The 27,344-nt window shown below is 51.0% G+C and overlaps 12 protein-coding genes across 12 annotated transcripts; 5 read left to right on the forward strand and 7 right to left on the reverse strand.

Annotated features, from left to right (window-relative positions):
* Positions 1-398: 398 nt before the first annotated feature.
* On the forward strand, positions 399-2,440 carry MIND_00513400 (uncharacterized protein; the record flags this gene model as incomplete). The annotated part of the gene is made up of 7 exons (XM_037361925.1): positions 399-819; positions 869-1,228; positions 1,419-1,443; positions 1,491-1,655; positions 1,710-1,867; positions 1,915-2,090; positions 2,135-2,440. 7 exons carry the CDS (start codon positions 399-401, stop codon positions 2,438-2,440), a joined length of 1,611 nt encoding a protein of 536 aa, XP_037222217.1.
* A 60-nt stretch (positions 2,441-2,500) lies between these two features.
* Positions 2,501-3,899, reverse strand: MIND_00513500 (uncharacterized protein; the record flags this gene model as incomplete). The annotated part of the gene is made up of 2 exons (XM_037361926.1): positions 2,501-3,033; positions 3,083-3,899. The coding sequence occupies 2 exons, from the start codon at positions 3,897-3,899 to the stop codon at positions 2,501-2,503; spliced, it is 1,350 nt and encodes a 449-aa protein (XP_037222218.1).
* A 494-nt stretch (positions 3,900-4,393) lies between these two features.
* On the forward strand, positions 4,394-5,575 carry MIND_00513600 (uncharacterized protein; the record flags this gene model as incomplete). Its single annotated transcript, XM_037361927.1, has 1 exon — positions 4,394-5,575. One exon carries the CDS (start codon positions 4,394-4,396, stop codon positions 5,573-5,575), a length of 1,182 nt encoding a protein of 393 aa, XP_037222219.1.
* Positions 5,576-5,717: 142 nt separating this feature from the next.
* Positions 5,718-6,910, reverse strand: MIND_00513700 (uncharacterized protein; the record flags this gene model as incomplete). Its single annotated transcript, XM_037361928.1, has 3 exons — positions 5,718-6,112; positions 6,163-6,790; positions 6,839-6,910. 3 exons carry the CDS (start codon positions 6,908-6,910, stop codon positions 5,718-5,720), a joined length of 1,095 nt encoding a protein of 364 aa, XP_037222220.1.
* A 56-nt stretch (positions 6,911-6,966) lies between these two features.
* MIND_00513800 (uncharacterized protein) lies at positions 6,967-7,650 on the forward strand (the record flags this gene model as incomplete). The annotated part of the gene is made up of 1 exon (XM_037361929.1): positions 6,967-7,650. The coding sequence occupies exon 1, from the start codon at positions 6,976-6,978 to the stop codon at positions 7,648-7,650; it is 675 nt and encodes a 224-aa protein (XP_037222221.1). The 5' UTR covers positions 6,967-6,975.
* A 453-nt stretch (positions 7,651-8,103) lies between these two features.
* Positions 8,104-11,632, reverse strand: MIND_00513900 (uncharacterized protein; the record flags this gene model as incomplete). The annotated part of the gene is made up of 8 exons (XM_037361930.1): positions 8,104-8,425; positions 8,472-9,571; positions 9,615-9,983; positions 10,028-10,138; positions 10,188-10,451; positions 10,509-10,865; positions 10,925-11,574; positions 11,623-11,632. 8 exons carry the CDS (start codon positions 11,630-11,632, stop codon positions 8,104-8,106), a joined length of 3,183 nt encoding a protein of 1,060 aa, XP_037222222.1.
* A 211-nt stretch (positions 11,633-11,843) lies between these two features.
* Positions 11,844-12,715, forward strand: MIND_00514000 (uncharacterized protein; the record flags this gene model as incomplete). Its single annotated transcript, XM_037361931.1, has 3 exons — positions 11,844-12,177; positions 12,233-12,242; positions 12,298-12,715. The coding sequence occupies 3 exons, from the start codon at positions 11,844-11,846 to the stop codon at positions 12,713-12,715; spliced, it is 762 nt and encodes a 253-aa protein (XP_037222223.1).
* A 106-nt stretch (positions 12,716-12,821) lies between these two features.
* On the reverse strand, positions 12,822-15,769 carry MIND_00514100 (U3 small nucleolar RNA-associated protein; the record flags this gene model as incomplete). Its single annotated transcript, XM_037361932.1, has 6 exons — positions 15,738-15,769; positions 15,544-15,691; positions 14,646-15,496; positions 13,593-14,595; positions 13,407-13,543; positions 12,822-13,350 (listed from the first exon to the last, which is right to left on the reverse strand). Exons 1-6 carry the CDS (start codon positions 15,752-15,754, stop codon positions 12,822-12,824), a joined length of 2,685 nt encoding a protein of 894 aa, XP_037222224.1. The 5' UTR covers positions 15,755-15,769.
* Positions 15,770-15,849: 80 nt separating this feature from the next.
* Positions 15,850-17,074, reverse strand: MIND_00514200 (U3 small nucleolar RNA-associated protein; the record flags this gene model as incomplete). Its single annotated transcript, XM_037361933.1, has 3 exons — positions 15,850-16,638; positions 16,694-16,973; positions 17,022-17,074. The coding sequence occupies 3 exons, from the start codon at positions 17,072-17,074 to the stop codon at positions 15,850-15,852; spliced, it is 1,122 nt and encodes a 373-aa protein (XP_037222225.1).
* Positions 17,075-17,305: 231 nt separating this feature from the next.
* Positions 17,306-23,359, reverse strand: MIND_00514300 (Zn(2)-C6 fungal-type domain-containing protein; the record flags this gene model as incomplete). Its single annotated transcript, XM_037361934.1, has 36 exons — positions 23,183-23,359; positions 23,070-23,134; positions 22,630-23,019; positions 22,559-22,581; positions 22,304-22,345; positions 22,218-22,239; positions 22,091-22,176; positions 22,000-22,045; positions 21,797-21,950; positions 21,610-21,747; positions 21,528-21,559; positions 21,309-21,483; positions 21,199-21,263; positions 20,949-21,072; positions 20,816-20,902; positions 20,751-20,765; positions 20,545-20,698; positions 20,459-20,505; positions 20,257-20,410; positions 20,007-20,204; positions 19,798-19,954; positions 19,562-19,750; positions 19,502-19,510; positions 19,261-19,457; positions 19,102-19,210; positions 19,037-19,053; positions 18,793-18,977; positions 18,650-18,746; positions 18,378-18,600; positions 18,304-18,321; positions 18,167-18,252; positions 18,043-18,115; positions 17,972-17,991; positions 17,879-17,914; positions 17,787-17,824; positions 17,306-17,731 (listed from the first exon to the last, which is right to left on the reverse strand). Exons 1-36 carry the CDS (start codon positions 23,303-23,305, stop codon positions 17,306-17,308), a joined length of 4,020 nt encoding a protein of 1,339 aa, XP_037222226.1. The 5' UTR covers positions 23,306-23,359.
* An 83-nt stretch (positions 23,360-23,442) lies between these two features.
* MIND_00514400 (Elp3 domain-containing protein) lies at positions 23,443-25,637 on the forward strand (the record flags this gene model as incomplete). Its single annotated transcript, XM_037361935.1, has 11 exons — positions 23,443-23,514; positions 23,564-23,611; positions 23,655-23,721; positions 23,768-23,810; positions 23,859-23,983; positions 24,028-24,148; positions 24,199-24,419; positions 24,467-24,642; positions 24,690-24,737; positions 24,785-24,956; positions 25,015-25,637. The coding sequence occupies 11 exons, from the start codon at positions 23,443-23,445 to the stop codon at positions 25,635-25,637; spliced, it is 1,716 nt and encodes a 571-aa protein (XP_037222227.1).
* A 96-nt stretch (positions 25,638-25,733) lies between these two features.
* Positions 25,734-26,843, reverse strand: MIND_00514500 (N-acetyltransferase domain-containing protein; the record flags this gene model as incomplete). Its single annotated transcript, XM_037361936.1, has 3 exons — positions 25,734-25,884; positions 25,931-26,148; positions 26,196-26,843. The coding sequence occupies 3 exons, from the start codon at positions 26,841-26,843 to the stop codon at positions 25,734-25,736; spliced, it is 1,017 nt and encodes a 338-aa protein (XP_037222228.1).
* Between the last annotated feature and the right edge of the window lie 501 nt (positions 26,844-27,344).

Raw genomic sequence — 27,344 nt, forward strand, 5'->3', positions numbered from 1 at the left:
AACTCGGAACCCAACGAATTTGACCCACATCTTTCACTTCCGGCGCTATGACCATTCCACAACTTCCCATAGAACTATACCAACTTTTCGTCGATGCAATACCCATTGGAGAGAATGACACGCTGAAAGTGTGCTGTCTCGTCGCCACGGTATTCCGCCAGCCCTGCCAAAAACGACTGTTCACAACTCTCCGTGTGGACCCACGTTCCAGTCGCCGCTCTTTTGCAACAATCGCTGCCTAAATCGACCAGAATCCGAGTTTATTCAGCTACTGCATAATCCTCAGCATCCTCATATCTACGGACCAAGCTGAATGGGAGATGGAGCGACCTATTGTGGAGGGTGTTCTTTAACGGCTCGTCAATATCCACACTGTGATTCTCTCGGAATACTTAACCATGAGTGCGACGTCGAAGATGTTCTCCCTTGCAGTTCTTGAATGGCTACTAGATAGACTCCAGGCGCACACGAAGCTCGAGTATCTGATGCTCTCTGACATCCTTGTCACCCAGAATTCGCTTGCGCAGTCGCTGGTGGCGGCGCCGGAACTTCTTCTGAGCCGTGTTAAGGTTCAAATCGGCGATGGTGTACTTTCATCATCTAAGCCATTACCGCCCCCATCCACACGCCCACTTGCCAAGCTCGAGGTCGCTGAATATTCAAACAGTCCAAGGCTCTGCACGCTCTTCGGCCGACCCGACTTCGAGCACTACCTGCAATTTGTTCAAGATTTGCAAATCTACGCCTATTGTCAGGAGCAACTTTCGCCCTGCTTTGTGGCCGCTTCAATGCTCGAGCGACTTAGCTGTGAATTTCATTGTAAGTGGGTATTTTATATAGTCAGATACTTGGAGTAACCTGTGATCAGACCTGTTCGAAGAACGTGTCAGGCTCCCCGCTTGTTTACCGCGTTTGCGCGAGCTCAGCCTTGAAATCAACTCCTTATCTCCTTTTATTCCCCGACTGTTGTCTGAAGGCAGCCTCCCGGTGCTGCTCAACCTTCAAATCCGACTACGTGTAACTTCACACGCGCTACGAGACATGGACAACGAGTTTCATTCTCCCAGCGGCCACTGGCAGGTGCTACCAGAGTTGGACGACGCGTTGATTGCACATCCCACGGTCAAAAAGTTCGTGTTGACCTTGATGGGAGATACTTCTTGGCCAGAAGAGGAGGATAAGATAGGATACCCCGGACTTATGACAGTGGCATCGAGCAAACTAGCAGGTTGGCTGTCCAAGTCTTGTGCAAGAGGTGTGATCAACGACGAATTTTATGACTAAGTATTCGTGTCACGGTCATGTTCAGAAGTCACAATGCTCCTATTTGGTTGTGGAAACTGCTTTTTTACCTTCGTCCACCATCCAAATGTCATTGCAAAGCCCTGCCCTGACTCCGTCGAATACTAACAATGCAGTAAATTTGAACCCCAACTCCGCCCTGTGCGCTCGTTCGATCCACTCCCTTCCTATACTGATTGTCTGCAAAGCGAAGGCGTCCTCGATTTTTTCTTCCGAAGCCTATCTATTCCCCTTCAGCCCCACCAGATTCGCGAAATGTCGTTGAAAATCCCTCCAGAAGTCGCTATCCACCACCTTGTCCAATGCATCAATGAACTTGAGAAAACCCAGAAAGACACATTGCACGACATCAGGTGCGGTATATACTGCGTGTCTAGATCTTGCACCTCGGACTAACCTGCTTGTAGAATAACTATTCACAAAGACACTCTGCGCTACCAGCAATTTATGGCCAATGGCGCTCAGGCAGCAGCCGCGACAATCATTAGTTTCATCGAGCGGCCAATCGCCGACCGCGCAAATCTAGTTCAAGCCGAAACGGGTTTACACCATGTTGGCGCTGCAAGTATGTCAACGATCCTTTTTCTTATGCTCGACTCTCAATGACTTTAGCATTTGCCGACAACCAAGGAAACGCTAAACAAGGCGACAACGGGTTTCTTCCACAGAATACCCGGCGGTTCGACTGGCCGACGGTTGTGGTCAGAGTAGGCTACAACCAAAGTTTGCCGAGCCTGTATCAAGATGTGGATGAATGGTTCACCATGAGTGCCGACCATCGCTTCCCGGTAGGCCACCCTTTTGCTTTGGTATTCCGCTGACTGTCGCATAGGTTAAATTGGTCATCCTCATCAAACTTTTCGACAAAACGCAGCAAATGAGGGTCGAATTCCTTGAACGCGCTTCTGTGCCCAACCCCACACTTCCGTACCATGCTAGTCGTGTTCCTGGCCTGGGGCCGTACGAGTGGGACCAGGCCTCAATTTCCACAACAAATCCAAGTGCAATGCCTAAGTGGGACATCCCCCTTCATCTAATCTATGACAACATCCCAAACTTCCTGACGGGACCATCGCTGGTCCGCGTGAATTGCCAAATTGTTTACGAATGGGTTGGGTCGGTGCTGCAAGAATTGTAATTTGTAGAAGGTAGTAGATATCTGGCGCGTGACGTCACATCACGTGTAGCTACGAAATCCTCACTGTCTTTCTCCGTCAACCAGCAACAAGCCTTTTGCACCTGCTTTGGGCAACCATTTTTTGAAGCGCTCCAGAATCATGCCTGCATCCCATGGTGTCCCATTCTTATGCCTATCATCTTCGTCGTCGTTGTCTTGATCCTCGTCTTGGTCCTCATTTTCGGCATCTTGATCCTCGTCTTGGTCCTCATTTTCAACATCCGAGTCGTCCTTACCTTTGTCATTATGTTCATATGCGATGTCACAATCCCTAGAAAAGAACCATTCAACTGCTTTAAGGGTAGGATGCATGACGATGGCATCGTCAAACTCCTTGTACAGCGTCGCTTGAGCCTGGAATTGACGCTCCAGCTTGTCTGGGAATACTGCATACAACTTTAGACGCAGTTCAAGATTGACCAGTGATGGAACGCCGCCTTGCGCCAGCAAATTGACCAAGACGGCAGGTAGATCATAGGAATGTCTAGGCATGCTGAAGACGAGTTCGCGTAGACGAGGTAGGGAGGCCGGGAATGACGGAACTGTTTCCAGATCTGGTTGAATTCTTTATATAAGAGAGAGGCAGCTGGCGTGGACACGAACCATCGAAATAGCATTGCAGTCGCTCAAGCGTGGCGGCCACTGCAAAACAAGGAGGGAGTATGTCGTCCCTCTCAATATCGTTCTGATACAGGTCACAAACCTCCCACAAGTAGGGCCCAAATGAAGGTTGAGCTAGCAGCGCACAGATTGCCGGGCTTTTGATGATGTTGAGCTCTGTGAGTGGTGGTTTTGTCGGTGTGGAGATGGATGGCAGGGAATTTCCGTCAACGTCTTTGAAGACACCGACTTCTCTGAACGTAAGCTCTGTTGCCGCCCCAAGAGATTGTCGCAATAGAGACGATGTGATGTCGGTGCGTCTGTACTTCAAATATTCAAGCTCCTTATGTGCTTGGAATATATCCAACAGCCATTGAATAACCACAATAGTGAGCGCCTTGGGTGCGGGGTAGCGTCCCTCGATAGTCATAGTGTGAATGCTGGTCAGCCGTTGCAGAAGGCGACGCATATCGGGCTCGTGTTCCGCCCATGAACTGGAGAGGTTCGGGAGGGAAACACAGACAGTGGCAAAGTAGTCAGCCAGATGTGGAGACTCATCCAGCATCTCGTTGATTGCTCTCGGCCGATACTTATACCTGTCCCCGTCCAGGTACAAGTCCGTCTCTCGCATGTCATAGGTTGGGGTTCCAAGGTTTATCCACAGGTCCGAGAATAAACGTTCTTGGCACAAGCGGCGGAAAACAGACGCAGCAAGGGAACATTCGCGGAGTGAACATATATCTGAGCCTGGTATCTCGTCGACGATGCATCCGTAGATCTCGAGTGGGAGTGCCTGGAGTGGCAGCACGGCGCGGGCCATGACTCCACTTGTGGGGGAGATCACTTTGAAAAGTTCAAGTTCAGGGTGTTCAAGTCGTTCCAACGATTTTAGGTCGTGAAAGAGGAAGGTGGTTGTGGTTCAAGCCAAGTTTCCACCGCCACGTGCATGTCGGAAAAGACACACATCGGTTAGCCTCGGTTACAACTCGATTCGCGAATTTTTTTGTTGGCCATTGTCGGAAGACAATTGGAAGGCCCGTGCTGCATGGAGTCAACTTTGCCAAGTTTATGATTGATTCATACATGGACAGGGTGCGCAGCGCAACTATACGTCAAAGGCACGTGATACGTGACGTCACGCGCTGGGCATTCTCTCATTCTTTTCGGCAAACTTGAACGACGCCCACTCCTTCCGAAACGGCTGTGAGCCGTGAATAGTAAGCCATAGCGATTAATCTCGTATACTACGGTCTTGCTGGTACCAATGTTTCTAACCATTCTGACAGGGCATTAGTAGTATCGTCAAAGAAAAAAATGGCCGTTCAACTTCTCCCTGAGCTTTATGAACTCATCCTTGATGAGGTTCCGATTTCTGACCTCGAAACACTCCGTGCATGCTGCCTTGCCGCCTCCGTCCTCCGGGAGCCCTCCCAGAAGCGCATATTTTCCTACCTCTTCATCTCGGAGGGATCTAGTGGGCACTCGTATGCAGCCATCGCTGCAAAAATGGACGCATTTCCCCAGCTATGCGACTACTGTATCGCCCTTCAAATTGATTTTCCGGGCGACCATCCGAGGGAGTGGCAAGACAAGCAGCTAATCGCAGAGCGTGTTCTTCGCCGCTTCACAAAAGTTCGCGTGGTAGATGTGCGTGCTGACTGCCCCGACTCCTTCTTCTACGATCAATGGTGGTTGTTCGACGTTCTTCAGAAGTATACGAGTAACAGCCTCAAGCACCTAAAGTTGTGGGGCTTAGATCTCACCCCGACTCTCCTTGCGAAATGGCTCGGGGCGGCTGCACGGATCACACTCGACAATGTCAGAATGTTTGAAGTCCTGCCCGCTGAACTCCTTCCGCCTGTCACCACAACTCGAGTCACGAAACTACAGATATGCGACTATCCGAAAGGCAGCAGTGAGCTGTTGGGCCGCTCCGAGTTCAAACCATACTTGCAACGCGTTGGCGAACTGCGCCAAGTCCATATCAGCGAACAGGAACAACTAGCCACTTGCTTTTCGCTTGCCGACACTCTCGAGCGTCTCGAGCTTTATTTTGATCGTATGTCCAAGCCGATGCATTTTCCAATCTGTTTCCCCCGGCTCCGTTATCTCTTTCTTGGCTTCCGCACATTTGATGTGCCACCCTTCATGCTGCCGCTTATAGCCCAGGGAGTTCCGGCGTTAGTCGAGCTTCGCCTACGTTTCTACGTCCAAAAAGGCAATCCTGCAAACATCGAGCACTATCTCGGGCCCCAGGCCCAGCTACTTTCCGATCTGGACGACGCTCTCGCCACACATTCCGCCATCAAACGGGCGGAGTGGTTTGTGTCCTTGGAGTATGAAGCGTATTTCAAACGTCCCGTCGCAAAAAAACAGACAGCGCTATATGTGGCAGCATTCCGGGAGAAATTGGCAGCGCGTCTGCCCGGGACTTGCAGAAAAGGCTTGTTGGTCGTCGACGGAGACACACGGTATATGTGGATAGATGTTTTCTGACATGTTGAAGGAAGGAGGTTGGTGGAACCCAACCATGGGTCCAACCTTGACTTGAGCGCTGTAGGATAACAAATATTAACTGCCCAAAAAAAGAACTTTGTCAGCATCTTAGCACATATTTGTACTATAATGACTTGCACCTTTACGACTTTCCACCGACCAACAGCAAGCCCCTTGCACAAGTTTTGGGGAGCAGGTTTCTCAGCGTCTGCAACAGCTCGGTTTCTGCTCGCTCGGTTTCACTCAGGCTGTGTTGCAGAAACAAGGACCAGGTGACCACTTTGAGAGCGGGATGTCCCGCCAGAGTGCTGTCAAACTCGGCGTAGAGCCCACTCTGAGCGGTGATTCGTTGCTCTAGCCTCTCGGGGGTCGTATAGGCTACGGAGAGATGCACCTTGAGATCCTCGAGCGATGGTAGGCCACCGTTGGCCATGAGGCGCATCAGGACAACGGGCAGATTGTACGATTCGACGCCAAAGATCAGTTTGCGGAGATGGGGTAGCGAGGTCGGGAGCGACAGCACTTCTTCAGAGTGGTCTGAGGGTGGGTGAATAAGGTAATGATAAAGGAATGTGCTAGTTACGAACTGGAAAAATAGCAATGCAGTTGCTGGAGGGTAGAAGCGAGCGAGAATAAGGGCGCGAGATGGCCCTGGGTGGTGATATTCGATTGTATTAGTTGACAGACGCCTTTCAAGTACGGCTCAAATGCGGGGTCAACTATTGCCGTGGAGACCATCTGGCTTCCCGATATTCCAAGGCGCGTAAGCGGCCTGGTTAATGGCGGTGTCGCATGTCCATCTTCGTCAGAAACAACATCGACGTTGTGGAATGTAAGCTGCGGTGCTGCCCCAAGGGAGCGTGCCAACACAGGGAGCGTGATAGCGGTGTTGCTGAACATTATGTGCTCGAGTTTGCGGTCTGGTTGTAACACGATATCAAGCAGTCCCCGAATCACCGTCGCGTTGAATATCCTTGCGCTGTTGGCAAAGTAGTTCATCACAATAAGAGTGCGAAGACTGGTCAGCTGGCGTAGGATACGATCCACCACGGGCTGCTCTGTCGCCCAAGTATCAGGATTCTTGGAGAGAAGAACACGACAAGTAGTGCAATATTCAGCATGTCGAGGAAAGTCATCGAGTCTTTGGCTAACTGCCAGGGCACTTAACACGCCATCCGAGTCCAAGTTGAGGTGGAGGTTTGCGAATAACCGTTTCTGACAAGGATAGCAAAAAACAGAGGCAACAAGGCAGCATGCCTGTACAGATTTCTTTTCCAAGATCGGTATTGCCTCGACGATGCGTTCGATGAGTTCGGGTGGAAGTTGAACAACCATATTCAAGGGAAGAATCAAAGTTAGGGATGGGCACGTGCGCTGATCTCTTTTTGCAACAGTCCCTCATGCCACTCTCCTTACAAGTCGTCGCCAGCACGAGTGTTTCGAGTCCATTCTGGGATATCTATGCGGAGGACTTTGAACCCAATGCTCGGGCCCAACTTGAATGGTGTTGGGGTCTGCCTCTTGGTTCTCTTGACAGCCACCTGAGTTCATTTACGGATCCTGCCATGGAGGCACTTTTAGAAGACGACAGCTCCCTTATAGCCATTCATCCCTCATTGGTTTCTGCATTACTCGTGCAATTTAGACGCAAGCGTAGGCAGCCCCCTCATATCGATGGTCTCTACAATGGCCGAAAGATGTTCGACTATATCGTTCTCGACGCAAACAAAGCCGCCACGATCCCTCCTCGTCTCATTTCTTCCTCAATCCCGCCCCATCTTACCCTTGGCCCAACGTCCACAAAGCTATCTAAGAACATGTTTACGTCGTCTCGTGGACGAGAGAAACGCATCAGAGCGCTTTTCGAGTTACCAAACGCTTGTCAGCCGTGGCCTGGTATCACCGTTGACCACCTCCATCCCTATTTCACGTGCATCGATTACACATTCAAGCAGTGGTTGATCGCCACGGTGCCTCCCGATTTCCTTGCGGGTTTCGACGCACAACTACCGCCCTCTGATGCTGCAGATGGGAGCCCACCGCGTTTCCTAATACCCTATGAACCGGCAAGATAGAGACCCAAGCGGGATGACGAGAGTCATAACTCCGGAGCCAGGCTCAAGCCACTCAATTGTCGGTGCTGAGTGGGCCCGACAACAAAGGATGACGGCGTCAACAGTTGGATCCGCCAGGCTGGTAATCTTGACGTGAACGACAAAACACTCAAAATAGTTGCTTAGGAGTAGTATGTAGCAGGCTCATCATCGTTTGTTTGTTTGTCGTTAAAATGGTCTTCTCAATTTAAATTCTAGCTCAAATGCAGCAGAGGAGGTGCCTGGCAAAGCCCAGGGATGAGTCACACAGAGGTTTTTGTGTACAAGGTTTAGATTTCACGTACGCCGTGTTTACAAAGGAACATGTTTTAGTTAATACTGCTGTAAGATCTCTGGGGAAATGGGAGGGGGGAACTGATCAAAAAAAAATGAGTGTGTCCGTATATGCCTTCGCCGAAGACCCTCCTGGCCTACTTACTCCTCATCCGACCCGCTGTGACTCGTGGCACTGGTGTCGTCGTACAACACGACATATCGCTGCGGCGCTTCGCCTGCTGGGACATCCGCCCAGTCCTCGTCGTCCGAAACGGGCATGCTGATCAACGACACATCAGACTCGCTTGAGTCAGAGTCATCATCATCTTCCTCCACTTCCACGTGACTAGCACTTGAGCCACTTTGCGCGTCAGGAACATTCACCGACGACGTTGGGATGGATTGAGCTCCACGCGGCATGACGATAATGGACGAAGAGCTTAGCGACGACTCATTTGAGCGGGTCTCCTCGACAGTGATGCTACAACATATTATTAGTCTGCAGAAAAAAAGAAATGAGAACTCACTCGATCCAAATGTTGTCGCCGAATAACATGCCTTCTTCATTGCGCAGGCGCCAGTAACTGACATATCGTCCAGGGACTTCAGGTGCCTTCAACTCGCCCGTCCACAAATCAATCTCTGCGCCAACTTTGACGACGCCAATCGGAACACTAGCAGGAATGCCAGGTCCACGAGCAAGACGCTCACCCGCAACCCAAACCAACTCTGTGCTTGCCGGCCACTCCTCACCGCCACTGTTGACCATGCGCCAGCATTTCATGAACTCGGCACCAGGAGGGAAAATTTGGCCATCGGGAAGGGTAATATCGTCTTGGAAAGTAGCGCGCAGCCCAAGAGAAGGAACAGCAACTGGTTCTGGTCCCGGGATAGTCGTCCGCTCAATAACAGCCGACTCCTGAATCTTCTCGACTTCACTCTCACTTTCGTATCCGTTCAACAAAGCCGCTAGCGAATGGGTAGTGAAGGTGACAGGACCAGATGACTTGTTAGCTTGCTCTGCCTCCTCAACGCGTCCGACGTTGAGCATCACATCGCCCGTCAAGGGTGAGTCCATCACGGCTGGTTCTTCTTGCACCGACAGATTGGAGAAAGCAATCGAAGGCGGCTCATACTCGCTACGCATCAGATGGCGTAACTCGTCGGATGATTTAGGCCAAAAAGCAGGTTCAGCAACGGCAGGAGCAGTCCAACGCATTTGTTGTTCCTCTACACGCTGCTCCAATGACTTGTGAGCCTGTACAAGCTGCTCAACTGCCTCGCGTCTTTGCCGGGCAAGATCCTCTTCAATTTGAAGCGATCTCCTGTACGACTCGCTGCTGTCTACAACCCAGCTGGGCAAAGCTGGCTGAGCAACCGGCGACAGGCATTGTTGAACCGGTTCGAAAAGCGGAGGCGAAGGAGGAGGCGATGGCGAGTGCGAGAAACGTGAGACAGCTGTAGGATGATGATATGGTCGGGTTGCAAAGATCGGTTGGGGCTGACGAGCAAATCCGGTTTCTTCATACAGTCCTCCAGGCATCATCGGTGGGGGAATGAATGGCGGGGAGATTGGCCGGGGATGATAATCCATTCCGATTGGCGACACAGACCGGGAGCTTTCGGACTTGTAGAAAAAAAGGAGATGGCTGTCTAGGTGGAGTTGACACAGGGGAATCGAAAAAGGATGCGGGCATCGTGTTGCTGCGCGCGTTGGGGTTCATCATGAAACCGTGACCGAACGTTGAAGAAGTCAGATTGATTGGCTTGGGTGGCGGAATTGGTGCTTGGGCCTCTGCACGGTCAATCGTCGTGGTCTGACCAACTTTGTACACCGTGGGGATAACTGTCGAAGGCGATCGCATCTTGAGCAACGGGTGGTTGTCTGGATGAACGGGGATTGGAAGTGCTTCACAGTCCTCGCAGAAGTCGGTATCGGGACAAGTCGGGTGCAGACACTTGTAACGAATGCCATAAATGGTCTTGGAGCATCCATTGCAGGTAGCCATATGCACAGGAGGTGAGCGACGATTCAAGCGCTACGCTGAGTTAACATCGAGGATAAGGAGAGCGAGTTACTAACGATAAGGTCGGAGACGTTGGCCAGCTTGACGAAGGCATGGTTGGGGTGCTGTTCACGGACGATAGTGAAGCAAGCCGAACAGCTGTCCCAGTCTGGACAATCCTGGCATTTCTAGTGGGGAAATGAGAACGTTGATATGATTTGTTTGAGGACTACTGACATAACGGTCACCGCGGATCCTCGAGTCGCAGAGATTGCAAGTGGCGTAGTGCACCACGGGCTCGACATGAGGTTCAGCTTGAGGCATGGCACGGGCGTTGGTGCTGGGAGTAGCATCAAGCTCCCCAACACCAGAGTAGACGTTGTGGACGATGACGCGCCCAGGCTCCTTGATTTCCAAAAACTCATGGAAAGGATTGTGGCGCTCAGCAGACCCAGAATCAATACAGGAAGTGCAGAGATCATAATCCGGGCAGTCAAGGCACTAATAGCACAGCAAAAGCATTCAACAGCGGAAAATCAATAGACGAATTGAACGGACCTTGTGCCGAATACCTTCGATAACCTTGTCGCAGATGTCGCAAACAACACCTCGATGGATGACAGGAGCTGGAACGGGAGCTGTTGTGGCTGGAGGAACTGCAGGGGTGACATTGTTGGGCCTCGGAGTTGCGGTGCCAAATGTGTACACAGGCGAGTAAGTCTGTGATGGAGGAGTCCACATTGGAGGAGGAGGCGGTGGGGGCGGGTAGAACTGTGGCCAGGGAGGGATAGCGGCATCCAGATCGGTTGACTTAGGTCTTGGACAGGCTGCACAAACCTCCTTGGTTAAAATGTGGGGCCCCATAGCGGCGACACAGAATTGTGGACCAGTCTCATTCGCGTGACAGCCGGGACACTAATGCGAGTTGTCAGCAAACAGAAATAGGTTGATGGCTATTATTAAGGAAGACTAACGATAACAACGGTGCACTTCCCACAGGAATACCATGGGCCTTGGAATATCTTTGCGCACGTTGTGCAGTACTTGAAGAGACAAAACGAGGAAGGAGGGGGTGGCGGTGACATAAGGGGGATATGTGCAGAAGGAGCAGGCGTGAGAGCGGGGGACTGGAGAACACGGTCGAGGTCGTCTTTGAGCTTTGCAACCATGTCTTGCATTTGAATCTTCGCTTCATTAATATCGCAGCAGGCCTTGCCTGCGGTCACGGACTGCGGCTCAGTGTGTTGATGGAGTTGTGCCATGCTTGGGCCAGGCATCCCTGGAGTGGCTGACAAGATGATTGGAGGAGGCGGGATATGGGACATGGGTATGAAAGTGGGCTCCACTGTGACTTCAGCCTCAACAACAGTAAAGCGGAGAAGTCCCGTTGAATTGGCCGCGTAAGCGGCGGTGCAAGAAGTGTATTGGTCCTGGTTGCGAATTTCTCTCGCAATGAGGACAGTACCCGTCTTGGATGAGTCTGGAGAGAAGAGGAGTTTGGAGAGAGCAGCTCCCTGAGGAATAGGGAAGACACGATAGAGATTGCTGTAAAGCTGGTCGTAGCTAGGGAAGTCCTTGTAAAGGAACTTTCTGGTTTCCCCAGAGCGACCGTAAGTTGCTTTGACTAGGAAGAGTCAGCAATGACGGAGGACAGCCCAACACCCACGCCTACCTGTAAACATGGTGGTGGGGAGAGAATAAGCGACACCCAGCCTCGCTGTCACGCCGTGACCGGCGTAATGACTTGCGCGAATTTGAATAGCCGCAATACAAACAACAAATAGTCTTCTTCTGCGCAACCGATAACGGGTTCTTTGCCGACCCCAAAGACACCGTCGACGCCGTTGCTGCCACCCAACTCGCAAGTCACAATACTCGTGACGCGGTTTCCCGATGCTTCTCTTGACATCGACCCGCTACGACCATTCACTCCTTCGTCTACGATTCAATAACTATAACGACGAGCCATCACCGTTCCTACTCCTCCGATTCCACCTGGACCGACTTTCCCAAGCATCTACCCAACACGATTGGCCCCAAGCTGCCTCTGTCTTGTCGTATGAGGCCCTTCTTACTGTCTGCCAGGCGGCGGTCGCGTCCCATGATGGAGAATATCATGCCCTCCGAGTCCGAATCACCCTCTCCCAGACTGGCGAGCTCGCCGCTACCACAATAGCAATACCCGCCCTTCATAGTGACCCGACAGCGGCATCTTTCGCTCGTCCATGTAAGTCTAGTCCTTCGTCCCGTTCATTAGCAACCACTCATCTATTAAAATCCAGTGACGGATAGGTAAAGCACGCACTCAATAACCAGTCGATAGTGCCGATGCTCACCACCATGCTAGCGCCACTCTCTATGGACCACCGATGAAGCTTTATATCGATACCGAACCGACACCTTTCCTTGGCCTCTTGTCCACCACCAAGACAACTGAGCGGGGGGCCTACAACGACGCACGTTCCCGAGCTGGCCTGTCAGACGGATCTTTCGATTCAGATGTGCTACTCTACAACTCTGACGAGCATATCACTGAAGCTTCAGTCTTCAATGTCGCTGTTTTCCGACAAGGGGAATGGATCACACCGCCAGCTGCATCAGGGTGTCTCCCTGGCGTTCTTCGACGATGGTTACTTCAAAACAAGCGTATACGCGAGGCGGGAGTGGGAGAGATCACCAAGAGCCAGATGCACGCCAACGACTGGGTCCTCCTTTTCAACAGTGCTCATGGTTGTCGTCTTGCCCGAGTTACTATTTCCTCCTAGAGTAGGGTTTATGTTTCCTATACTTTTCGTGGACCACATGGACAAGAGTACCGCGATTTGTGTATCCTATAAGTATCACAAATGTTGTAGTAGTATAGCCCTTCATTCATTCATCCAAAAGCATCCCTTCCTCAAACAACCCATCGTCCATTTCTGCCAGAACGTAGTCAATCATATAGCTCTCCTGTACCAATCGGTCCATTCTCGCGAGATGTCGTTCCGTATAAGGAATCAGGGCCTCGACCATTTCCTTAAGCGCTGTCCCACCCACACCCTTCTCTTTACCCTCCATCACCGCCGTTTCATTCACCTCCTCGTCGAAAGCTCCCATCACATCGTCCGCCGCCCGAAGCTTCATCACTGCGAATAAAACCCCTTGCGCAACCGTACTCGTCTTTGCAGACGCATTCCAGTCACGCACATAGCGAAGCAGTTTGGCAAGGTCAGACCCGGCTAAGGTACGGATAACCTCGTCTACGGCAAGGTTTCCGGTAATTGAAACTGGAGACTCATCGGGAGATTGGCGGATATCGTTGAACAGGTTGTACAGTCTCCCCGGTTGACTCATAGAGATGGCTAGCAGAATTGCGCGCCGGTAGTCATTAAGCTCCAGATAGTTGAGGAAGTCTTGTTCTCTGATGCGGGTTTTCGCGTGAGTAAAGCGGTAAAAAAATTACAGAGATCAACATACTTGAGCACCAGGTCAGCACGTTTTGATTCTTTTTCCACTTCTTGCGCTTCCGTGCAGTCTTCCCAAAAGGTGACAACTGAGTCAGCAGCTGCGGAGACAATGGTGGTCTCGTCTTGGCTAACAGTCAGCGCCCACACCTGATAAAAAGAGGGATGAGAACAAAGGTTAGATCGGAGAACAACGGACCTTATCTTGGTGGTTGTCCAGGGTTACGGCACATTCTTCGTCTTTGATATTCCAGACCTTCACTAACCCATCCGATCCAGAGCTGACGAGTTGCATCCCCGCCGTCAAAAAGTCAACCCTCAAAACCGAATTAGTGTGGCCTTCGAACGTTTTGACACACGTGAAGTCGTCCAAGTTCCATAACTTGACTGTTTTATCGCCACTTCCAGTTGCCAAAACACGCTCGGCGCGGCCAAACTTGACCGTCCAGACCCCGCGTTTGTGCCCTTTGCAAGTACCAACCAGCTTCAGGCCACCGCGCGACGCTCGGCCCCCTGTCCCAGAGAAATATTCGATTTCATAGACATTTGCCGTTCGGTCTTGTGATCCTGAAACGAGGAACCTATCGTTGGGGGACACATCGAGCGCATTGATATCCTTGTCATGTGCCTTGAGCGTAATTAGACTCTTGCATTTGACCGGTTCGGTATCAGCTTCAGACACCAATGGAACATCGCCAAGGTCCCACAACTTTATTGTTCGGTCCTGACTGCCAGTGAACACAAACTTGGGATGGGTTTCAGTAGTTTCTGGCGTTCCAGCTTGTCGCGAAAGAGCAATGGCACCAACACTTTCAGCGTGGCCTTCACAAACGGCGACACAGGCATATCCCCACGACTCGTCATCAGTCTGGAGAGGTGCCCATATTCGAGCAGACCGATCCTTACTTCCGCTGGCAAGGATCGTCCCATTGACTCCATGGTCAACGCAGAGTACGATTTCGGTGTGGCCTTCGAGCAGTCTTGCGTCAAAGCCAGAGACTGAGTATACTCGAAGCAAAGATGAGTTTGTGGCCAGTGCGAGATATGAATCGCGCTTTTGTTGGGTTGAGAGCAGCCTTGCATCGACGATCTCATCGTTGAAGCCAATCAGCTGGCGAGTTAGTGACTTTGTCGACAGGGAATGGAACATGATGTTCTGGTCCGCATGAACAGAGATAATCGAGGACGTGGCAGGTAGGTAGCTAGGAGTAGGAAAGTTGAGTGGAGGTAACGCTTGAGGAAGATGGCGTACATCACATCCACAATCTGCCTCTGCGCTTCGTTCTCGTCGGATATTTTGGTGTCAGTTTGCTCAGCGCCAAGAGTGAATAACACGTTTCCTTCTCGCGCGTCCCAAATTTTGACAACCCCATTCTCCCCTCCGGTATAGATCCTCAACTGATCGGAAGAAGAGGTTGAACCAGCGAGATCTTCGTCGGGGTGAAGAAGCCCAACCGCTTCAACACGTTCCAAAATGGGAAGCGTTCTGGCTAGTGTTGGCGTAACCGCCTTATTTTTGCCTTTGGTAGCTGCCTTACTTCCTGTTTGTTTCTGCATTGGAGACAAGTCCCAGACAAGAACCACAGAATCTCGTCCGCCACTAACGAGCCATTTGCCATCTTGCGAAACATCGAGGCCTCGAGGAACGGAATCGTGACCTTCGAGGACTGCGATTGGTTTTTGGCCCCCTTCAGTTCTTGATGCACCATCCGTAAGCTCGAAGATACGGACTCTTGTGTCGACTGAACCTGTTATGAGCCGCATTGAGCGCTGAAGACCGACAGAGGACGGATCGACACGAAAGTCAAACGCCAGAGCACTGACAACCCCTCCATGCCCTTTGAAGACATGGGTGATAAACCCGCGCAAAATGTCCCAGACTTTCACAACACCATCGGCAGAACCAGACGCGATGTACGTATTCGTTGGGTCGATCTTGCAAACGTGAACAGGGGCTTCGTGGGCACGGGGAATCGCGCGGATTGGTTGGACGGGCTTTTTGGTCGGCTCGGAAGGGAGTTCGAAGACTCGCAGCGCCAACGCGGAAGTGAATACCACCAGATGTTTGGGTGAAAGCGACAACGATGTGATAGGCTCAGTATCCTGCTCAAATATGAGAGCATGTTGGTGCACAATAGATTACCACGCACACTGGCAAACCGACATATCTCTTCGCCCGTCGCCACATCTGTCAGTAAAGCGGTTTCTTCGATGCAGGTTACGATTCTCGTCCCATTTTGCGCAACCGCCACGGGCCCAGAGGTGTACAGCGGGGCTATCGAGCGGGCATTTTTGAATCTGGACTCGTGTCAATGGTCTCAGGTGGGATAACAGACACACGAACGCGGTCTTCAACTTCATAAAAAAAAGTTGGACGCAAAGAGGGAAGTGTGACTAATCCATGACATAAGATGTAAGAGTAGATCTAAAAAATACAGATTACTGGTGCTACAAAACTAAAACTGCCTGCGAACTGTCAAGTCCGATCCCGAAAACTTAAGAGAGTCCCTGAGTGCCTCCTCCGCCAGATCTCTAAGCCTTATAGCTTGGTCTACGTTCTGCTCTGCTTGTCTCCTTCGTATTGATTCGTCTCTTAGTTGCAGCCGAGTCTGCTCTAGTGCAGAATGGGTGCGAAGTACTTCGGCTTCCGCCTGTGCCAATTGGTCCGAGAGTCTCATCGACAACGAGATGGCCTCCGCAGACTGGCGACGTAGATTCGTGATTTCCGTTTGCAATCGCTCAACCATGCCTTGTGGATGTGGGGATAGATTCAATAAAGAGGGAAGTGGTGGTAGTGGTGGTGCTGTGCTTGGTATATGTGGTCGGACACTCGAGGGAGAGATGCGTGAACCTGCAGAGGCATCGTATGGCGTCAGCCGCCCGCTTAAGGAGTTGCGTCGTTCGAAAGGGTGGAGAAGTATTTTGCCTCCAGTGTCACATTCAGACGTCCCGCTCTCCAGCTCGTCTTCTTCCTCCTCACAAGAAAGCATCGAGTCGTCTTCATCGACCAAACAAGAGTTGGCTCGCTTGGGGAGCCCAGTCTCTTGGATAATCGTAGCTCCCATGGTCGTAGACGGCGGTGGCAGAGGTGTGCCATCTTTCGTCCGATTACGCTTTCTCGGCCGCTTAGTTCCGGGTGGTGCAAGTAAATTCACTGTCCAGTGCGATCCAACCCCAGGCTCGCTTGGGGGCCTTGGCTGGTGCTCAAACAGTCTACTGAGCGAAAGATGGTGGCGAACAGATTGCTGTGAACTTGAGAGTAAACAGAAATAAAAAAAAAAACTGGGATGTGATTCGCACCTTCCAACTTTGCCCTGCCGTTCTATAATAGGCATACTTCTCCTCCATCGCCGCGTAGATCTCACGGATAGTTAGTCGCTGTCTTGGAGAGCCTAGGATCGCGCAGCGGAGAATAATGGGCAGAGTATGTTGCGGCTTGTCGTCCGTGTCAGGTAAACAAGCGAGCGAATCAGGGCAGTCTGGGTGAGGAATATGCTCCAACCCTAGCTCCTCGACATCCTCGTCAGAAATTGCATCTGAGGGTTCAGGCCACCCAGGCGGAGGCTCATTAACGAGCAACCTGCGGAAAGTGAGTAACAAGAGAGAAGCTTGATTGGTCACAACTCACTTCACCGTCCGTCTACGCTGCTCTGGGTTGAGGATGTTATCAAGAGAGGCCATGGGAGTGGGGAAAGAAACAAACGGGGCTCGGCAGCAGCCATAATAAGAGTTCGGTGACTTGTGTGTCCTTGTAGGTCGAATGACAGGCGCCAAACTCCGTTGGGTACTCACGTTGACTGGTGGGCCCACAAATCGTACATTGTTCTTTACGGCACTATATCGTCCCTCAAGGCTTCCTCGTTCTGATATACAAACTTCTAGACAACAAGGACACACCCCAAAACGGACACTCTACACGCCAAAATGATCAAATTGATACTCTCCATTGTACCGCTCTGGTGGCCACCCACTGACTTGCCCCAGATTCATCGGGCTGAATTGTGACCAAGGTTGTTGCGTCGCTGACAGTGGCTGACCCGTCTCAGCATTCGGTCGCGACCACCAGTCACAGCCCGTGTAAAAAGATGTGGATGGTTCCACGCCAGGAATGTCGAGCCCCAGCATATGAGCCATCAGCTTGTTTGCCATGTCTTGAACTCCATCTACATTCTGGCCCACCATTTCCCGATTCGGATAGTCTGGAGGTCGGTCTTGTCCGAACGCATCTTCCGCGTGCCGTTTATGTCTCTCGTGGGAATGTGTCGGCGGCAAAACACTCTGTTGCAGCTTGACTCCGTTCAATAACTCGTACGCACGCGCTGCACTCGGCCAAATGATCTGCGGCGATATGAGTCAACTTAATCAGCAGAACAAAAACAGTACTTAGACTGACCTCCATCTCTTTGAGTGCTATCAGACACTGCTGCAAACCTGGTGACATGAGGTTAGTATCGCCTAATGAGACAACACAAAAGGGACGCCAACCGAGGGAAGCCTGTGGATTGGCTGGTCGAAGAGTCACTAAAAGATGGGAATATCAGCGCGATAGAAGCACCGAAGCAGAGAACGGAGTCTGACAAGTTGTTATGTGCATGATACTGGAGCTGTAATTAGTACGTCCGTCAAGTCAATCAATTGTGGATCCTGACCCAGCATTGAGCAAGTACGAGGTCATAAAGGGTGAACACCGCTTCAGGGTGTAGTGTTCGCGATATGCGGTGACTGCAAGGAAACTTCAGACTAACCGTCGGGGACAAGAGAAATCAAGAAAACCTATCACGCTAATGTGGCTTGCTGCCCCTTGCGAGAGATCAAACGCCTTGAGTTCCAAGGTTGAGTCTTGCGGAGTCGGATCGGTCCTAAAAAACTGCTGTGAGATATTCCCGAAACAATGGCGCATTGAAAATTACCCTTTCCAGTTGGGTATGCTGTGGATCGTGTTTAAGTGCGATGGGAATCTATTCTTTTTTTCACAAGGACTCACAAAGCACGATGGAGAAGCAGAACAGTCCCCCAATATCGAATATGGAGAAGTAAGATCTGAGCACTCGGTGTCATACGACGAGTCTCATACCGCAAGCCGTCAGGTAAGCTTAGATACCACTGGTCTAGCCGACTCTCTAGCTTAGCGAGAGATGCCCTTCGAGAGGCAAGTGCGGAAGGCCGTACAGGATAGATATGGGTTATAACGGAACCCAAGATCAAGGCTGACGTTGAAATTAGTAAGCCCTGAAAGAAATCCAACCCAGTATGCACCTAGCTTTCCAGTAGCGCGGAAGGTTGAGAGTGTGACGCCAGCTGAAGCATGGCCGCCATTGGGTGCAAGGGGTTCCCAGGGTTGTTCATCTTCCTCCTGCATGGCAAGTCAACAACGGCGGTGAACAGAGCTCAAGACCGACCTCAGGTAGCGGAGTGTCAAAGTCGTCGTCATGGATGGCTATTGGTCGGCCCATATACATACTGCCATATCGGTCTGCCGCACAGCAGGCCCACCAGATTTGCCTTCGGGTTTGTGTTTCCTCAGAGGAGAAAAGGGTGTGTTCACCATTGGCGCTCTTCCAGTCGACAAGATTGCAGTTGAGGCCTAGATCGATTGCCTATAGCTAAATTAGAAACGGGAATGCAAGGGCACAAATAATGAACCATGCGAATAGCCATGCCTGTACGATGATTGAAATGAAGGCCAGAGTAAAACCTTCTAGAGAAACTTGCCAATGTAGATCCATCCCTGCTCCATCGAGCCTATGCCAAACTCCCGATAGCCCAAAAGAAGAAGCGCTTGACATGTTGAAGGACGAGAGCGGTGCAACACCTTAGCTGGGAGACAGAAGTCAACGGAGGTTGTAATTACGCGATATATGTCCCACCCAGGATATTCTTCGCAGCATGGAAGTATTTGCCTCCAGCCTCCCACATCTTTCCCTTGGGAGGGAGAGGAGTATCTTGTTCGGAGAAACGGGCCGACACAGCAAACATCGACAGTAAAAGTAAAGGCGAATATTTTTGTGCTGGTTCAGGTTTGGCGGAAGCCTCTGTGTCACCTGTGGGACTATGAACAGGGCTACTGCGTGGAGTTAGTACTTTGAAGTCACACAAGAGAAGAGTAACCTCAGGTTTCTTGGAAACTTGGTGTCAACATGATTCGGCAGATCAACGGACGACGCCTACCTGGTGTTGTATTCCGTTAAGAAGCGAGCCTTATGAATAAGCGGAAACACCGGATGAACATAGGCAAAATAGAGCTGGAGGAGGTGCTCTTGGACATGTTGCGGAGGAAGTTCAATTTCGAGGTTTTCCTCTTGAACGAGCTGAGACAAATCCTTTATCGGAGGCCACACTCGTGCCATAGGTAGTTTCCTGATGACATGTGTGGAGATGGATATATGTCAAACGATGGAACTTACCACATACTACCCTCCTTCCGACTGTCGGTCCGAGTACTGCGACCTAGTAGATGGAGCCCACTACTGGGTCCATGGAAACGAACTTCTTGGTGTTCATCCAGCGACAATGCACCCATTCCTTCTACCGGCGCCTCTCTATGCGATGGCTCTTCTGGATCTGTTGAAATGTGTTGGAATGCCGGCAGAGTCAGGTTTTGGATAGATGATACCTTCTAACGTGTACATATTCTTCCAGTCCGGTGGCGAAGGAATGGTGTCTACAGAGCCGTTGAGGCGCCGCCTCTGATGGAACGGCACACCAGACAAGTCAAATGAGGGCAGGCGGGATCCCGACGCCGAAGTCGAGCCTATCCGGCTTGCAAGACTGTCTTGCCATTCCCGGGTAGGCACAAAAGCAAGGTTGCCATCTAAAACGAGCGCTCAAGACGGAGCTGTTATTATTATGAGCTTCAGACTCACCTTGCGCAGCAGACGACACTTTCTCTCTCGATATGCGTGATTGTCTTCGTGATCGTGAAGACTCAGTCTGGTTGGCACCGCTACTCCGGAGGATGGAGGCAAAAAAGTCTTCCTTCGTAGCACCGACAGGTTGATCTAAGCGACCAGAGGGTCCCTGTTATATCCATTAGGGTCATTCAACTGACAATAGCACATTGCGCACGTATGGACCAGCATCGACTCGACCTAAGATTTCACGCGCGAATTCATCTGTCCGCAACTATAAAATAGTTGGTTAGCGCCAAGTACCGGATGCGACTGCTGGTGCTTGCGTCTGAAATGATTCCTTGAACTCGCGGATCGGGGCATTGAAGTAACGCGCCGAGTAATGATTCAACTTGGTGCCATCGAGATTCAATGGCGTGAATGTAGCCCTTGGGTGGTCCTCTTTTATAACTGGGCCCTGCGACAAGTAAGAGGGAACAACAGGTTCGTTGTCTCGGCCGAATGCCCACCGAGAAAAGTGCAGACTGGGAAATGTATGTGTTAATGGAACGATAATGGACCATCGTGCACTCACCTGTCTTCGCCGCCTCACAGCCTTTACAAGCTGCAGCATTATCGCTACGCTCACACTTGCTCTTCGTTTTGCGACATTGGTCGCAAGCTGAGCTTAAAATTAGAATCGGAGTTAAAGGTGTTGTAATCCATACCCCTGCTACTTCGCTTGCGATTATTGGCCTGACTTGAATCCCTGTGGCTAGTTTCCTCGTCACTGGCGTCTGAGTAGTCCATCGTTGCAAGAAGAGTGTTTGGTCAGCCAGTAGTGTGACAGTCCTGAAGATCATGTCGTCATGTTTTTCGGCTCTTGAGCCGAAAGCCGGCGTCTAATTCTCATATTTTGGACGAGACAAATAATACACACTCTGCTTTCATTGTAATATGTGAGACTGACAAAGTTACTTGAGTGGACTAAAGGGAAGGGGACGCAGAACAAATGAATCCATGAATTTGGTCAATTGCGATGTCTAGAGAGGCGTTTAATCGCGATTAGATTAAGCGACACAGCATACCTTCGAAACGGTCTCGGCCCAACCGTCGATTTGCCAGGCCTTCTCTCTCATGTCTTTCCGAGCCTCGAGATCAGTATATTGCCATAGATGGTGGACTTGATGCAGTCGCCCAACTTGGGAGAACCATGCACCAACAGGCGCAACAAATTTACGACGCGCTTCAATACCCCGACGCCTATCTCAGTTAGTAGGGGTATCTAAACGCTTTACTACACCTACCAGGTATTCTCCCACTCTAAAAGTGTTCCTGGCTATACGGAGAGGATGTCAGTCAGATCTGCCGTAGAAGTAGAAATCTTACCTTCAACTGGTAAGATCGCAATTCAAAGACACCCCCGTCGGAGTGTGGGGGCGCAGTTGGTAAGAAAGCAAACTCTTGAGTGAGTTGGGAGGTCCGGGACGTTAAGAAGGGTGCTAGTCCTTTGAAGACTTCACGGTGCTGGAAGGATTTTCAGTCATAAACTCCGCGTGCTGTTTCGAAAACATACATGCGGCGAAGTCAGTAGTTCGGTCGTCTTCTGGTAGCTCTCGACTTCCAGGATGTGGATAAAAGTATCTTGTTCGCCAACTAAAACTTCCCAGTTACCGGTGAGTTTGGTGCGAAGGTCAGGGTCATTCTTAATGCCGACGTAATATTTCTCCCTGGCAAATTGTCTAGCAACGGTGCGGGCCAAGTAAGAAGTATCCGTACGCTGCAGCCTTGTATTCTTCCGTTTTATCCGGTTTGACTCGATGGACTAGGCCACGATGAGCGCTGGTGGCATGTGTAGTAGATGACGCACTTTCAAAGGCATGAACATATTTGCCCCTTCCAACCAGACGCGAATGTTGGAGTACGTCGAGGTCTCCTGCTTTCTTGGCCTCTGAACTGATTGAATACTGAATCGCCGACTCCATGGAAGGCCAAACCTGGTGAACCATGCAACAACGACTAATATTTGTCAACCTGAGTACTAAGGAATGCACCGAATGCTACCTGAATCACAGAAAGAGACCTTGTTTGCGAAGAATGAAGAAAGGAGCGTCGAGCAGTCGGTCTGAGAAGGGAGAGCATGCTGGCGGAAAACAAGTCGATGTGCGGGGCATCACGATGACATAACACTAGCTTCGACTTCTCCCAATCTGAAACGGCCTGGCCTACAGTACGGTCGCATTCTTTTCTGCGATTGCGGTCACTAAATGGGCCATCTGGCACAACAGACTCGGGAAAAGTTTTGTATTATTCTAATCCATTCTGCCCTTTAGCGTACGCGTAATGATTTGGTCTTTCGTCCTATCAGAGGCATAAGACAACGCAGTAGAAAGCGTAGAGTTCACTTACAGCACGTGAACCACGCAGCCCCAGCCGGAATACGCATCGCGATCCAAAGCATTCATAATCGTCTGAGAAATTGTCTCAAACAGATCTTCAGGCTCGAGATCGGGCTCCCAGAGGCCTTCGGCAACACCAAACAGCTTCTCGCTCGCAGTTCCGGCGACAACAAAGTCTTTCGCAAAGTTTAGACAGCCGATGAGGTCAGTGGCTGCGATGAATGGCTTGTATTCGCCCGACGCTGTCTTAGACATTCCCGCCATGACAGGTTCGACGAAATATGGGCCAAATCGGTGCTCGTATAGCGTCGATGAGACGAGACGGGCGAAAGTTTCAGGCTCAATCTCTCGCTCTTCCTTGATAGTATACATATTGACGCGGAATCGGAAGCGTTCTTTACTGCCTTGAATGTTAGTTTGGTGCATCCATATTGACCACTGAACACGCACAGAGTCGTCACATCGGTCGCCAGCCCTGGTAGTCCAAGGTAGATCCGGTCAGTTATAGGGAAGATCTAAGCCTTGGTGGTTAGTAGCAATATATGCATTTCGCCTTCGTGGACCTTTTGGAAGTTGGCAGAGACACCAAGCGCTTGGTTTCCAAGACGGAGGTCGGAGGCAATGGCAACACAGTCCTTGCCCACCATGGCTATGACGGAGCCACCGTTGTAGTCCATTATTGACATGTTGGGCAGAAAAGAGATGAACGCGTAGGCAGTCTTGGACTTACGCGTCGCTATTGCTCACAGGGTCATGTGACTCGGCAATGCTCGGGGTCCTTCAATCCCTCCGTCATGCTTCTTCGAGCTCTCCTCCAACCGCCATGCAGCGTTCTATGGGATGGCTAGTAAGACGTGTCCACCAGTCTACTGGATCGGCAAGGCTTCGCGTTCAGGTCAGTTACACTGACGAACAACTAGGAATAAGCTAAATCGGTGCACCAGGAAAAAATCTCGCAAATTGACAAGATTTCACCCATATCACCGGCTCTCGTGGGTGCATATACCCTTGACCTTCAAATTTTCAATTTTCAAGGTTGATACTTTCCGGCGGCGACACGACTACCTACGAATCTCATTAACAGAACGATGCAATCTGCGATGTCAGTTTGTCCAACCCCCAAGGCGATCGGCTTTGACATACTCTAGGCTTCTACTGCATGCCCAGCGAGGGCGTAGAACTCTCTCCCAAGTGGGTGGCTCCTTCCATGACCGAATGGCAGCTGACTGAGACTGTCAGCGAGAACATTCTCTCCAACGAAGAAGTCCTACGACTGGCACGGCTCTTCGTCAAGAGTGGAGTCACTAAAATCAGACTCACCGGTGGCGAGCCAACTGTCCGGAAGGGAATACTTGAAATCATCGGTCCGTGTTCATGGAAATTGGAACTCCGTGCTCAACTATATTAGCCGGGTTGAACGATCTCCGCCAATATGGGCTGAAATCCATTGGGATGACAAGCAATGGTGTTGCTCTTCACAGAAGGATCCCGGAATTCGTTCACAACGGACTGACCCATCTCAATTTGAGGTTTGCAGTTCCCAACAAAACCAGTCCTTGGAGCATTGACGTCTTTCTAGTCTCGATACTTTGGATGAATTCCGCTTTGAGATCATGACAAGGCGAAGGGGCTTTCCCGCTGTCCTAAAAGCACTTGAGACTGCGCTGGAATACCTTCCTTATGTCAAGCTTAACGTTGTCGTTGTGAAAGGGTTGAACGACATAGAGGTGCTCGATTTTGTCGAGATGACAAAAGACAGACCTATCTATGTGCGCTTCATTGAATTTATGCCCTTTACAGGTCGGTCGGTGCTACAACCCTATTTTTCCACTGCTGATGGAGTTCAGGCAACAAATGGGACGCAGCGAAGATGGTTCCCTCTTCTGAGTTACTTGAACGAATCTCAAAACGTCACCCGCTCATAGAGCGGGCTTCTGATGAGCTAAACGATACCGCCCGAACATGGAAAATCCCAGGCTATGTCGGCAACATTGGTTTCATCAGCAGCATGTCGGACCATTTTGTGAGTTTTCCACAATAGAGGGAGCTCAAAAGTGAACAAGGTCCCAGTGTGCCACATGCAATCGACTTCGAATCACAGCAGACGGCCAAATAAAGGTGATTCTCGTCAACCTTGGTTCCAGTGAAACTGATGTTCAGCGTAGGTCTGTTTGTTCGACGCGAAAGAAGTCTCTCTTCGGGACCGTATGCGCCTTGGTGCATCGGACATGGAACTTCTCGATGTTATTCAGAGTGCTGTCCTTGGAAAGCAAGAAAAACATGCTGGCATGAAAGAGATCGACGTGGTCAACAATCGCCCTATGATTCTCATTGGTGGTTGAGTGTAATATCATGAGCATGTGGATGCAACTCTGAGCTGAGACTAAATTCACAGGATCCCAACCACGTCGAGCTCGGCATCCAATATTTCGCCCTCAAGTCCCTGTCCAACTACACCAGAAACGATTCAACTCGACTAATGCGCCACGCCTATCGCATCTCGACAGCTCCGGCCGCGCAGCTATGGTTGATGTGAGCCCCAAAGTGCCAACCCAACGTTCAGCGACGGCGTCTGGTCGCATCTCCATCCCGAAGATTGCTTACCAACTTGTCACTTCGACCTACCCCGATTCGGAATCGACCGAAGCCTTCTCCAAAGCCCGCCGGAAAGGCGATGCCCTCACTGTTGCGCACATAGCTGCTATCACTGGCGCCAAACAGACGTCGAATCTCATACCGCTCTGCCATCCCCTGCAGCTCAACAACGTTTCAGTTGCCCTGACACCTGAAGCGAGCGCACTGGAGAATGGCGAGACCGAATACAGCATTGTGTGCCGTGCAACGGTGACTTGTGAAGGCAAAACCGGGGTGGAAATGGAGGCGCTGACGGCCGTCTCGATTGGGCTGTTGACGGTTTGGGACATGCTCAAGGCTGTCGCTGGACGTGATATGGTCATCAAAGATATTGTGGTGACTGCGAAATCGGGAGGCAAACATGATTTCACGAGGTCCGATTAGGCTACTGTGTGTCGGTTCACTTGCAAATTTGACTAGTTCAGATTATTAAGGTGTGGATTAGAGTACGATATAGCTCATCAACCAAACTATTCAAATTTACCAATGCCCGTGTAGTGTTCCGACAAAACCTATTTCCTTCCAGCCCTCCCCATCCTCGACCTTGAACCCTACCCGCTCATAGACGTTTCGTGCTTTATTACCTTTCCCGACATATAAAACGACCCCTTGCTTTCCACACTCGAACAGCCTAATCATGATGTCAGCCTGAAACCTTTTCTTCAACAACAACAAACCTGTGGGCGACTTCGTGGACCAGATCCTGTGCAAACCCGTGCTTGCGGCATTCAGGGCGAGTGTAGACCTTGGTGATGGCGGCCACTCGGAGGGATGTACGCGTCACAGCGCAGAGGGTGGTTATCTCGCCGGCTTGGGTCTCGTAGATCCAGGCGAGCCCTTTGCGGACAAGTTCCTCTGCTTCGTGTTTGGCTTGTGTAAAGTCGACGGGGTACTCCTGTGTTCATTTGAGTAAAAATAGCAATTCCAAGAATATTAGCATACCGAGCTGCTGTAGAACCCTTCACAGAGATCAGCGACGGCCTCCACGTCGCGGCAAGCCGCCTTGCGGATTCTCTGGGCGGTGACTGCCTTGGGGGATTGGGCACGCAGCAAACTTTGTGGCGAACAGACAGCAAAAAACGCATCGTAAAGAGGCTCTTCCCGAATGCGGAAGCCAGTAAGCGCGGTCCACGAGTGCGAGAACGAATCTGCCAGGTTTGTGGGGCCGAAAATGGCGAAAACACGGCGGGGGTCGATACAGCCGCGAAGAAAAGCAACGACAGCGCTTGGCAGCGTCGAGCCCCACAGAAAGAGGGGGTAGTATTGGCCGGTCGAAGAGGAAAGGCAGGCGATGATGCCGTCCAGAACTGGAGTCGTGCCCGATGTGTGCCAGACGGTGAGCCAGAAGTTTTCTGCGACAATGGGGGGTGCCTTTTTTGTCATCAGGCGGAGACTGTCCTCACGGACAAAGTTGCATTCGGTGAGGACGTACTCTGCTGGCGAGCGCGATAACGCATGAGCGAGGACGATATTGGCCGATTCTTCGTGGCGGCGTAGCGTTGGGTACGCAACGGAGAGGAATTCGACTGCAGAAAGGTGCTGGAGCACTATCGGCGCTTCTTCTCCTGGCAAAGAGTGAGTGAAAGTCATCTGTGAGCAGTAGCGCACCCACAGAGCCCTTTTTAACATGGCGCGACAAAGAAAAAAGAAAAATTGCTATCACGAAACGTTCACCTGCCGTCCCTTGGCGTCATACCACACAAAGTGCGACGTAGAGACGCCAGTCCCAGTTGCACGAAAGGGAAGCTTTTGGCATAGTGACTTATTCCGTGTCCGTGCGCGCGCGGACTGAGATTAACAGCAAAGGAAGAAGCCTCGGGGAGGCGCAGCTGAGGCGATAGTGCACCGCTGTTGACTGGCGCCTAAAAACCTAAAGCCAAACAGCCAACGGAATGATAAGTAATTCACTCGACCATGCGTGCTCGCTTCCGACACAAACAGCATAGTGCGGTCAAAATTCCAGCGAAGGTGGAGAGATTCTCAGCGCCTCTTCAAATTTAGCAGCGGCGAAAATGAAAAATCTGAATGTCGCCAGATTTTGGGAGCAGACGCGTCAGTTCCTGGGCGGTAAACAGTGGTGCATGCGCGTTC

Source organism: Mycena indigotica (assembly GCF_014461135.1).
Source record: "Mycena indigotica strain 171206Taipei chromosome Unknown Mind.scaff0004, whole genome shotgun sequence".
NCBI classification, from domain to species: domain Eukaryota; kingdom Fungi; phylum Basidiomycota; class Agaricomycetes; order Agaricales; family Mycenaceae; genus Mycena; species Mycena indigotica.